Here is a 12,252-nt window from a genome sequence, read left to right as displayed (position 1 = left end):
AGGTTTCGGGGGCAAATTGTGGCACCTCCCCACCACCCTCTGTAAGTCACGCCTCTGATCACGCCGATAGTGAGAGAACTCCCGAGTTTTTTTTGTTTTTTTTATGTGCAAGAGAAAGCTTACCAGTCAGAGTGTGTAATCATGGAATGGTAACGCGAAAAACACCGTGAGACATTTATAATCAGAATTTTTAGATCTGTGGCGACTATGAAGTCGTATGCACACAACACGGGCTGCGAACAGTGGGAGGTGAGCATAGGTCGGTAATCTCACTCATGAGTCGACTCACTCAGACTCACTCAGACTCAGATCGAGCCGTGAATCTGAGTCTGAGTGAGCCTGGATGTGTAATATTTTGGTGAGTCTGAGTCCGAGTGAGTTCAGTTGAGAAAAATTGTACTGAGTCTGAGTGAGACTGGTTGAAGAAAATTTCGGTGAGTCTGAGTCCGAGTGAGCCCTAAGCGCCAAATATATTTCATGAGCGAGTCTGAGTGAGCTCCACATTTTTTGCCGACCTATGGTCCTATCTACTCAACTTCAGCAGTACTATCAGCCTTATGTCAGCTTACGTTTATATACTCACATCTACTCACACATACTTTAGCGCACTAGTGTCCATATGACAGCTCAATATTTATTGATCTGAGGCATGAGCTACGAAAGGAGGGGGGGGGTGCCCTGACCTCCGCACGCAAACTTTTTCACGGAATGTTCTTCATATAAATATCTCGTGTGAGTTCTCTCTTTCAATAAAAATGTCCTTACTGGACTGGAACCACAGGTAACTCATATATTAAGGTACGATATCAAATACTGCCAAGTAGAGCACCGATTATGCGAGATATTGGTATTAAACACTATGGTCTAAAGCTCATTATACGCTAAAGGACTCATGAGTGGACTCACTCAGACTGAGATCAAGCCGTTAGTGTGAGTCTGAGAGTAATATTTTGGTGAGTTTGAGTCCGAGTGAGTCCGGTTGAGAAAAATTTTAGTGAGCCTGAGTTCGAGGGAGTCCGTTTGCGGAAGCGTTTGGTGATTCTGAGTCCGAGTGAGCCCGAAGGGCAATATATATTTTATTAGTGAGTCTGAGTGAGCACCACATTTTTTGCAGACCTATGATTGTGTGCACAATTGGTCGTACTAAGCGAGTCTTATTGCTACAAATCTGACTGCTTAAGGTAATGTTGGCTAGATGTAATGTAAAGAGTCAAAATTATGCCAATATGACACGAAGTGATGATGGTGGAAACGAAAGTATGTGCATTACGTAGCCCTAAATTGTCGTGTTTCAATCCATGAAAAGTGTACATTTGGCAATTGTGGCTAGAGCAAGAGGATCAGAAATGCGAGTTCGGCTAGTTGGTGCGAACTGACTTCAGACATAACTAATTAGCTCAAGAAGGACAAAAGGACAAGCCAGCGGAAAACTGATAGGACGCAGCACTTCATATTAGTGCCGTGTCCTGTTTTCCTTCACCTGGTCCTTTGTCCTTTTTGTGCTAATTACGAAAGAAAGGAAGCTGTTTGAGGGGCTTGTTTCTTTTTTACACATATCTAATGAAACAATTAAGATTAGGAAAGCATAGGGGACATTTTTTATTGTGCGATCAGATCCCACCGATGAAAAGGGTGATTTTTTCATCCACTTAAATCCCTTTTAATTTAGGTAAAAAAAAATCAATATGCTATAGTTAAAGAATCAACAAATAATGTCCCCTATGCTTTCCTAGGCTTAATTCTCTGTTGGTTTCATTGTTTCGCACTAATTAGTTATGTCTGAAGGCAGGGAAAGGGGAAAGGCACGAGAGTGCCTTAAAAAGCAACAGAACAGAGATGATGCAGACAGCACGGTCTCTGATCGCTGACACGCTCATTGGCTATGCCAAATGCATTGAAAGATATTAGAGTTGACACTCTTCCCTGTGCGGGTGCCTATTCCTTGGTTTTGACAATCGCCATGTGACATGACTGCGTGGGCTTTTTTGGTCTAATATGACAAATAAAGTAGCAGATAGCCAAAGACAGGAGAGGATTATCACTATACTCCATCTCAAAAGTTCCTTTCAGCACTGTGGAGGCTACAGGTCCCCTTAGCCAATAGGAAGAGTGGACATCCTTCGCAATGCATTCATATGCACTGCGTTGTCTGCTCAGCGTACCCCTGGTGTCTGCGCACACATGCTGGACGAGTAGAGCGAGCAGAGGGCAGCGCCAAAATAAGACGAACGTGGCTGCACCCATCGACACTGGTGCCCTCCACCTTGAATTTATCACGTCATCGTGCACTCTGTGGCCCGTAAGTTCCAAACTGACGCTTGTATTTGCTTAAAATGTACTTGTGGGCTAGTTGGTTGGTCATATTTATGATAAACGGCAGCGCACACCGGGTTAAGACACATACACGAAACACGAAAAGCGCTAGTGTCGTCCTTTTTCGTGTTTCGTGTATGTGTCTTAACCAGGTGTACGCTGCCGTTTATCGCTTGTATTTGCTTTAGATTTATGTCCTGATGCTTCAACAGCAGCGTACTCGCGACTATATTGCGCTATTTTCATGTACCGTTATCAAATTGTCAGCATGATAGGCTTAGCAGGCACGGCTAAACAAACAAATGATCTCGCCAAAACGACAAAGCGTACCTGATGATTTTTCCTCATTGTGACATGGCACAGAGCGATGGCTCATTTTACCATTTATTTTTGGCTGTCAGCGCTGTGGGCAAGTAACAAGTGCAAGCTCGGATCGAAGCGGGCGGTTGTGTCTGCATGGGCGCTGCCATGTTGATTTGTAACCACAGTTACCGGTGGTTATTTTGATACAACAATAAAAGAAATGCGACGTAAATGCGATGATATACATACTATCACTTCTTGATGTGAAGCAGCACCTCCCAAACAAGCGCAAATGTCTCAACCCCGCGAACTGGAAGGTAATTATATCTGGAACTATGTTTTACTGCGCAAGCATGTGGCTTGCTTATACCCCGCAGCCTTGGTAGTGCTGAACGGTAGTGGTGAGATGGAGCATAGTCTGTCACATATTTCATCTACCTCCATAATCCTGTGCTCCTGTTTGTCATGACCCACCGAAGCTTTTCTGCCCCCAAAGTGAGTAGTGCTCTGTTCTTCGATATTATCCATTTCTCACAAGTACCAGCATGAAACAACGAGGTCTACCCACCATTTACGGCTCGTGTCGCGTAGAACTGGTCGTGAAACCAAGGCACGTGCTCTTCTGGAAAGTCCAGGCAGGCAATACGGTTGAGGGTGGCCAGAAGCTCTCGCACGTGGTGATCAGTGCGCTCGTTCCCAACAGATCCTGCATGATTAAAGAGGCATCAAAGAGATCCACACCTTAAAAGAAAGATCAATGAGGCAATGATGCAGCATTGAACAATGAAAAAGGAGCAAGAAACGAGCGATGGTGTCCTGAAAATGTGGGCTCCGGTGGCGTAGCCAGCAGGGGGGGCTGACCGGGCTACAGGACCCCCCCCCCCCCCCCGAAATTTTTTCGTACTGTCATGTACCGCCGACCAAAACAGCCCAGAAATTATCTGTATTTTTTCTAGAATTCCTTTCCACAGTCGAAAAGACACTTCGGTGCAAACATTGCTGATTTGGGCTGGCTGTCCTCGCTGCGCCTATGGCAGCCCTGTAACTGGCTGCCATGCTGGCTGCGCAGCGCATGACCGTCAGAAATACCCTGCAAATAGAGGCATAGTGTCATGGACTGCCATTTTGCGACGCAGCGACACGCTCATTAACAGGCTCCGCTATCCCACGCTGATGCCGTGCTCACGTGAATGAGTAACTATTGTTGACTAGCCGGATGCTCGGGATTAAGCTATACAGAAGGTATTATGAATACACCATGGCGGCGGGGACGTCCTGAACTGAAAGGATTATATTGTGCTAGCAGAGGGCCCAAAAGGGGGTGGTCATCTTTGACAGCTGTCCAGGAACGTTTCGTTCTCTTGCCCCTGTACGGAGAGTCGGGTGTCATTTTCGACAGTCTTCTTTGTCTTTTTAACTACTTCCCATCAAACGCGGGCGAAAAGTTTAGTAGGTACTTAACAGTGAGCCCATTTCGTTGCTCTGAAGGGCCCTTTGCAGAAAAGTCGTGTGTCTGCCATCTGTCATGGATTGCCATTTTTGCGACCCGGCGCCATGCCAATTAACGGAAGCCACGCTCCCCCGCTGACCAACGGGACCACTTGACCATGAGAGGGTTGTCTTTAGAGCCGAAGGGGTATTATTCTTTGGACGTTCGCCACTGACGTTTGATCCTTTGTACCTGCACCGGCAGCGACGGCAGGGTCGTTGAAGGCCGCGACGTACCCCGAACCAGGTGTAGACTGCAAGACGCATCGGCCAAGAGCCAAGGAAAGGGACCATTCTCACGGTGAAAACTGCAGGTGGGCAAGCCGTACGTTGCCACTCTCGCTCAGTTGAGTACCTCCCATAATTAAAAAGGGGCGTGGTCAATATATTATTAGGGCCGAGTTGGTAACAATGAAACGTGCATGATTGGACCCATGTGGAGGTCCCTTTTCCCCCAGTAAGAGAAGCGGGGGACACGAAGGAATATCGCCCTGCTAATCAGTCTAGTTGCTTGTCTAACGTGGTGTAGAAGCAGATCAGCAAATATCCCTTCTGGAAGTTTTTAGTGTGGCTCTGCGTCGGCTAGCTACCTAAACTTAGCCATTCGTCTAGTTGATACGCGTAATTAATATCTGCAAGGCATCGGAACTTCAATCTCAAGTTAGCTCAACTTGCTTGAGCTAACTTGAGATTGAGAGCTAACTTCAAGCACTAGCCACCAGCCACCGGAAAGGTCAACGTTGAAACTCCGCCGACATTGCAGTCGTGCCAGACCTCTCTGTGACTCGTCCCATCCGATCGTCGGGGACTCGACGCTTCCGGTCATCGCATGTACTATGCCTCCATCTGCTTATATTTCGAACTTTCCCATCTTTAGCTACTGTTAACTCGATTAACGTCTGCTGTTAGCCTAGATGTACAGCCTGCGTAAATACCTACTACTGTTTGTTAATCGTGTGATACTTGCCTCTTGTAAATGATTGATCGATTTTATACGTATGTTAGTTATGTTGGGTTTTATGGCTCAAGAATACGTATGTTAGTTTGCTTTAAGTGTTGTACTGCTGAAATTCCTATAGCTGCGATACCGCTAGATTAAAGTTGTTTTGTTTCCCAAACACGTCTCTGATCTAATCGCTGTGTCTGCTTGCGTACAACGACCTAACCTGCTGTCATTCCAGTCGCCGACTTCCCTTCTAACAGTGTCACTGCACATTAAGGCCTTTCCGGAAGATGTCCCCTCATGTGAAGGACTTTAGAGTGTCCTTGTGTGAAACGATGAAATGGCCGCACGGGCTGTGAACGAAGAAAGTGCTCCGTGAGAAAATCGCAGGTGGCTCATGTACGTATCTCTTTGGATGCAAAAATCTTCTAAAATCAGGGTAAGTAATTGTAAAAGGTTTACTCAAATTAAAAAAACACAATTATTAGCAAAATGAAATAGACGTTTCGCCACATATGCACCTATGCACACCCCTGCACAGGACATAGCTTCGACTGAAACGATGCGACGACGTTGGCTTGGGAACGAAGGTAGGGCAAAGGAGAACTACTGGAATCGTGGTTCATTCGTCTTAAACCGTCGGCTTGCAACAACAGCCGCGGCCCCTTACTGGACGTTTACAAGGACGTATGCGACACTGGTCGACCTCCGCTCATTTGTTGCCAGTGTATATATACTGAGAATGCCACATGCATAGGCGGCGAAACTAGACTCCCGAGAAAAACTGCTCTGCAATCCCATCTGATGCAAGAAGACTCGCCAGCACTCTTGCAGACTGCTCGACTCCTTGGCTCGTCGCATGCTAGCTTTTGTTTACTTTTGAACTTGTGTTATAGTTAGCCACTGTTAAGCGTATGCTTTTGAACTGTTAGGGAATTGAGATTCGAGCGCTTACACACACACACGCTATAAATCTATATATATGTTGACATGCCAGCCCCCCCCCCCCCCCCCGAGAAAAACTTCTGGCTACGCCACTGGTGGGCTCCAACCTTCGAAACTATACTGAATGCTCATAAACTGGCATCGTCATCTTCATAATTAAAATTGTCATGTTACACACAGGAAATTCAAGTAGTACACACTGCAGCGAAGCCATGAGTTACAAGTAAGCCTTTGCAAATGTTTGGTAACTTCAAATAATCGAACAAATATTACAGTGTTTGCATTCGCATCGACATGAATTTTAATAGCATTTCCAAGCCACCTAAAAAGATAATTTCACAGCAGCGTGGGACCGCTAAGCCGTGAAACCGTCTGTTCAGGAAAATACACACAGCAAGAAGCCACACTTCAAGGTTAACAATGCATGTTATTAACGCCCTGATTAATCTTATTTTTTTTTTAACTTTATGAGCCTATATCGGCTAGGTGTGGCAAATTTTAAAACAATGTATTTCACCGCTTATAAACTGCACGCACCCTGCCTCTATTCAAATCCTGCTACTGTTTGAGTTTGCGTCGGAATTATTCTATGCTAAATACCGTTTGCTCCAATTTCACTTTGAACCAAGAAAGCTCTATTCGCACAAGCCTAGTTATACGTGGGGCTTCGTGTTGTTCGAGTTAATTTTTCTTTAAATTCATAGGGTGTTTTCCGGAGTTTATTCCTTGGTGAAAATACGGCATTTATCGGAGTTCGTTTTACGCAAATCCACAATTTTCCAAAATTCGGAGTTTGATTTTGCATTATTCTCAATACTCCAATATCTTAGATGAAATGACATTTGCACACGAAAACATCAGAACACACAAAGCGTGTTTTAGTTGCCTGGAAGGCGTGAACACACAAACACATATACACACAACACAAATACTTGAATACAAAACACCAATGTTTGTGCATATTAGAACCTTAACGCTGGGTGTAACAGACGCAAACACACTTTACGAGGTCCATATATTCGATGTCATCTGGTGTGCCCCAGTGCCGCCGCGGGACCGTATATCAAGATGTCTCGCACTAGCGGGGTCCAGAGGCACTACAGAGGCAGAGACGCCAACAAGTCTCTCCTCTGTGCACGACATGCCCTTTGTTAAATGTGCGATGGGTAGATACTGTTGATGTGAGGTAAAGTTTATGCTGGCCAAACTGGCCGATGTATCAGTAATCACTAAGAACAGGCGTCGGCAACCTTTTGAGGCGAAGGGCCGAGCTGCATGAAGCCGACACGGCGGGGGCCGCAGGTTGCTAACCCCTGACTTAAAACATGCCCTTTTGATAAATAACAAAACAGGGACGTATTGGCCGTTAAAATCAGGGCTTATTGGATAAATCCAAATTGTCAAAAATTTTACCAGCGAGTGTTTATCGAATTTTTTCGGATTTATCCTAAAACGTGGAGCCCTAGTTGTAAGTAAGAGCATGCTAATCTTAAAAATGTTGAATACAAATTGAATAGTGTGCTTTACTCAATTCGTAATTGATTTGAAAATTCACTTTGAAGGTGTCGAAGATTTAGATGTATTCAGGTAATTCACAGCAGTTTACTGTTTATAATCTCTTCAGTTATTAGTTCATTAGTCAGTGATGCTACCGAGGACTTCTGATTTGGAGCAATTTTTGGAGCAGCAAAATTTCCGTTTTGGAGCACTTTGGAGCAGCAAAATTTTCATCTTGGAGCACTTTGGAGGAGCTAATTTTGTATCTGGGACAACTCTGAAGCAGCGAATTTTACATCCTGGAGTGCACTACAGAAGCATATTTCAATAACATTCAAGCACCGGAATATTACTATTGGGCTCTTATGAAGGCTAGAAATATTTCGATTCATTGCAAATCTCATGGAAAAAATCATCTCAGGAGAACTCCATATTTCACTCCCTAAAAAAAAAAAATAAGGGATCATGCAGTTGAGTGTTCTGGATTAACCTCTTCGGCGATTATTTTCGACACTAGGAAATAAACAGAATACCGGATCAATAAAATTGCACTTCATGAAATAACACTCTAAATACATCTATGTGGTTATCAGCAGGTATTGTAGACAAACGCCGTGATGTACAGCATTGCCTCAATGCCAAAGAGCCAAACTATCCCTAATGCATTCCCCTAAGAAAACTCCAAGGCGAAAGCCAGGTTCTTTTTCTTCTCGATCGACGGGTTGATGCTCCCCCTTCCTCTCTGCAAGCTTTCTGCACCTCACCTGGTTTTGCGCTAGCTCCATGATCGGCGCACCGATCACGGAAGCAGTGTAAAGCGACGATGTCATGCGATGGCGTCATCACGTGCATCACGATATATGACGCCATGATGACGTCACAAGTTTTGACGATCTATGACGTGATCATGACGCCATCACATGATTATTTTTTGCATCAATCGACTGACGCCGCCGACGGTCAATTTTCGTGTTTGATAAAGCATCTGAGGCTTTCACATTATTATTGCGTATTGAACGTTAACAACCTGGCCTTACGTACCAAACTGTCCTCCACCATGTCACCTCTTTGCCATGAGCGAAACAGCTTCGCTTATCATCTACTTCATAGAGTGAAATGGCTCCTCAACTTTTTTAAAATGTTTATTGTGATAACAATTATATGGGCACTCTCCGCGGATTTTTGCCGTCGCCATTGCCGTAATTTTCTGTATAAAGACCAAATTAATAACATCACCACGCACATTCCAGCCGCGGGTAAAAAGCTCGCGAGCGCTGGCGACGAACGCGGCTGAAGCGGAGATTAAACTAGCCGGCCGTCTATGTCCGTCGCACGGACAGCGCATGAGATATCATCTACCCGCGTGCGGGCCTGCCGTCGATTGCTCATCAAACAGAGAAGAAACGCCCGGCCCGTCATTCGTAAGGAGCATGAAAGGACGCCAGGGGAGCGGAAGGGGGGGAGGGGACCGCATCGTTCGAAGGGCGCAGTCGCTTGCGCGCGCGCTATCTCGAGGCATCAGGAGACGGCTCGTAAACTTGCTGCGCTCTCAACGCTTACTTCGTGTTCAGAGAACTCAGAGCAAGAAAACGCTTCAGTTCCTGGAGCGGCCATAGTCCCTTAAACCAGTGTTTTGTTGAGTTACGCGAGATCGGATCCAAAAGAGTTATCTGCTAGCCTTAATTCGTTTAACAATAAAATTTGTTGGTATCGCATTCATTGCTTCGCCCTTAAGCGAAACTGAGTTCTTTTAACCGTCAGCTATTGACCCCCGAAAGCGAGGGGCGGACGTGTAACATGGGGTAGCCGCTTCACTGTGGGCCGTCAGCGACGGGCCCGCTACTGACAGCTGCGCACTTGCGGCTGCTCCGACCAGGAGATATGCTTTTATTAATGAGATGTCATTTTTAAAAAGCAAGCAAAAAATTCGAATTGGAACCGTAGCACGTGAGCTCGAAAGGGCAGGGCCTTTTAGGGGGTATTTACCGCAGAGTGATTACAAACTCGGACGTGCTGGTATAAGCAATTACGAAAAAGCTCTTCCGAATGAAGATCCATGGATAAAGTATATCTGAGGAAAAGAATGAACGCGTTTCCACCGTTCGCGTGCTCTTCCATAGACGCGAAGCAAAGAAAATTCGATATTTTCCCATATATCTACTGCTAGCGATCCCATATTTCATTCCGCGATGTCCGGAAACAGAAGTGACCATAGGCGGAGAGTACGGGGGGGCTGGGGAGCTTGGGCCCCCCCCCAGACTGCCTCATGGGGGGGCAGAGCCCCCCCTGGCGCCGACCCAGGGTATTTTTTAAGAGCTTGGCTTAGATCCCCGGGTCGTGCTGTCTCGCAGCTATTTCACAGGAGGCTGTTTATGCCCGCTTCTTTTTCATTTCAGCCATTTAAAGTTCGGCACATGGGCCAGTGACAAGTCAAACATTCAATGAAAAAATGCCCCTCAAACGGATTTTTACGTGCAGAATATGTTGTGCTGATGAACAACTGAAGCGACGACTTAAGCTATGACAAATATTAAAAAAAATCACAGCATATCCACGTGGTGAATGATGAGTGGGGCGAAGCGAACTCGCGCTGCAGCACGGCGATGGCATTGGCGCGAGCGTGGTCCTTCTTGATGGAAGATATTGTGATTAGATTGTTTGAGAACCACAATCTGTTGCACACACCGCAACTATGGCCGAAACTGTTATCAAGGAAGTCCCGCTGGAAGCGCACGTCGGCGCCTTCGGGCAGAGCCCGCCTGATGCGTTTTGCAGCCACTTCACGTGCTCGCACAGCCTCGCGGGCTCTGCCTGCCGGTACGCGCGCTTTCTCGCCGCTTCACGGTCCTTCACATTTTGAAGATCCGTTTCGCGCCGCAGCCGTGCAGCTTGTCGAGCAGCTTCGGCCTCGCGGGCTCGAATGGCGGGGTCTTCTCGCCGCAGCCCTGCAGCTTGTCGAGCAGCTTCAGCCTCGCGGGCTCGAACGGTCTTCTCGCCGCAGCCGTGCAGCTTGTCAGCTTCGGCTTCGCGGGCTCGAACGGCAGAATCTGCTTCGCGGCGTCGACGTGCAGCTTCGGCCTCGCGGGCTCTCACCTCAGGATTCTTCTTCTTCTACTGCATACCAGAACGTGCGCTTCTCACGAGCTAGAGGTGGCTACTACAATGCTACAAACGGAGGATGGACAGACCCACGGCATAAGGAAAGAGAGAGAGAGAGAGAACAACTTTATTGGTTCGATCCGGCAAAACAGGAGAGGGGATAGGGATGGAGACTCTTGTGTGCCCGCTTGCCGAGGCGGGGGCCGTACTACAAGCCCGTATAGGCGGCCAGTGCTCGCCTACGGCATAAGAAGCTTCGCCCCTAAAATTCACCGGCGATTACGATACTGCCTAATTCGCTGAGCGCAGCCTCGTGTTCGCGCAGCGCCAGCTATGTTGGAAGTTTTGACTATCCGCAGTTGTAGCAATGTAACATTCGTTACATACTGCCACAGAAACTGCCAGCGCTCGAGTGCTACGCACACTATATACTCTGTGCATTGCAGCTGTCGCGAACCAAGTGAAACGCCCACAGCCCGGTTACGACAAGTGAAGCCAGCCGCAGTGCACGTGCCAGCCCTGCATGCGCACGAGTGACAGAGGAAGAAAGCGAGGTTAGAGGCCAGTATCTCGTGATATCGACAGACTCCGCGTTCGCTCTCTTTCGTACTCGTTCGCGCTATCGGTTACGCCGCCGACACCAATGGCGATGCCGCTCAACGCAGGAACGGACGCCTAAGAGCTGCGCTCTAATTGTCTTGAACCCCGTAGTGAATGGTCTTGAGAACACAAAAATGATACTGAGAATACAAAGCAATCCCGACACAGTCAGTCAGTGAACGCTTTCGGACAAACTTACTCGCCAATAAAAAAACGGGTAATTTCTTGGTTGCCTACATATTGGTACCCTTCGACATGCCTGCTTATAAAAGTGCCGAGAAAAGATTGTACGCCGTTTTGATTTATCAGTAAAGGGTTTTACTAAAAGTTCGGCCACCAATGATTAACTCCATTACTCGTCCAGATTCATAACCGCAGCTTCGCACAAGGTGTTGTGGTAAGCAAATGTTATTTGCTACCGTCTCAGAATTACTTTCGGCCATCTTGAATTGAACTCACTGGCATCCCGTGAACGCTTCCCGTGATAGCGTCAGCCTACTCTCTCCTGTGTGGCGCATGTTTTAACAAAGTAAAGGCTAACCCCACGCATTGCGTGAATCGATTTTACGCGACGCAGTCAACGAATCAACGAAAAAGGTCGCGTAAAAAGGTCGCCTACGCGACCTTTTTCGCTTCGAGCCAAGAGTTACGAGGTGGATCGATGTCTTTGTGTGAATTGAAAAATAAATCTAGGGTCTTCCACTTACAGATCTTCATTGTGATATCGCGGGCACCTAAGAGTCTAAAGTTACATTAAATTCTTTAATTTGGAAGTTGGACTCTTCTCTCTCTCTCTCTCTATATATATATATATATATATATATATATATATATATAGGGAGAGTGAGAGAGAATTGTGGAAGAGCAAGTCGGGCCCCCACCCCCTCCGGTAAAATGAAAACTCACCGCCTATGGAAGTGACAGACATTTTAGCAGCACACATGCAGTTATTACTGAACATTGCTTTCCTTACGTGCCGTGCGACGCTTGAAACGAGCTATCAGCAGCGTTTCTAGAACAGACGACATCCGCCGATGAATCGCTGTCGCACTTCCTCGCTACAG

At 46.7% G+C, this 12,252-nt stretch overlaps 1 protein-coding gene across 1 annotated transcript in view; it reads right to left on the bottom strand.

Annotated features, from left to right (window-relative positions):
- LOC119394454 (FAST kinase domain-containing protein 1, mitochondrial-like) overlaps positions 1–12,252 on the bottom strand; it is a 48,471-nt gene that overhangs the window by 21,717 nt on the left and 14,502 nt on the right. Inside the window, exon 5 of the mRNA XM_037661754.2 lies at positions 3,185–3,322. Coding sequence (XP_037517682.1) covers positions 3,185–3,322 — 138 coding nt within the window. The remainder of the gene's footprint in view (positions 1–3,184; positions 3,323–12,252) is intronic.

The sequence above is a fragment of the Rhipicephalus sanguineus genome, chromosome 5 (assembly GCF_013339695.2).
Source record: "Rhipicephalus sanguineus isolate Rsan-2018 chromosome 5, BIME_Rsan_1.4, whole genome shotgun sequence".
Lineage (NCBI taxonomy): Eukaryota > Metazoa > Arthropoda > Arachnida > Ixodida > Ixodidae > Rhipicephalus > Rhipicephalus sanguineus.
Note: the sequence above shows the minus strand (reverse complement) of the source record. Positions and strands in the feature narration are given on the sequence as shown.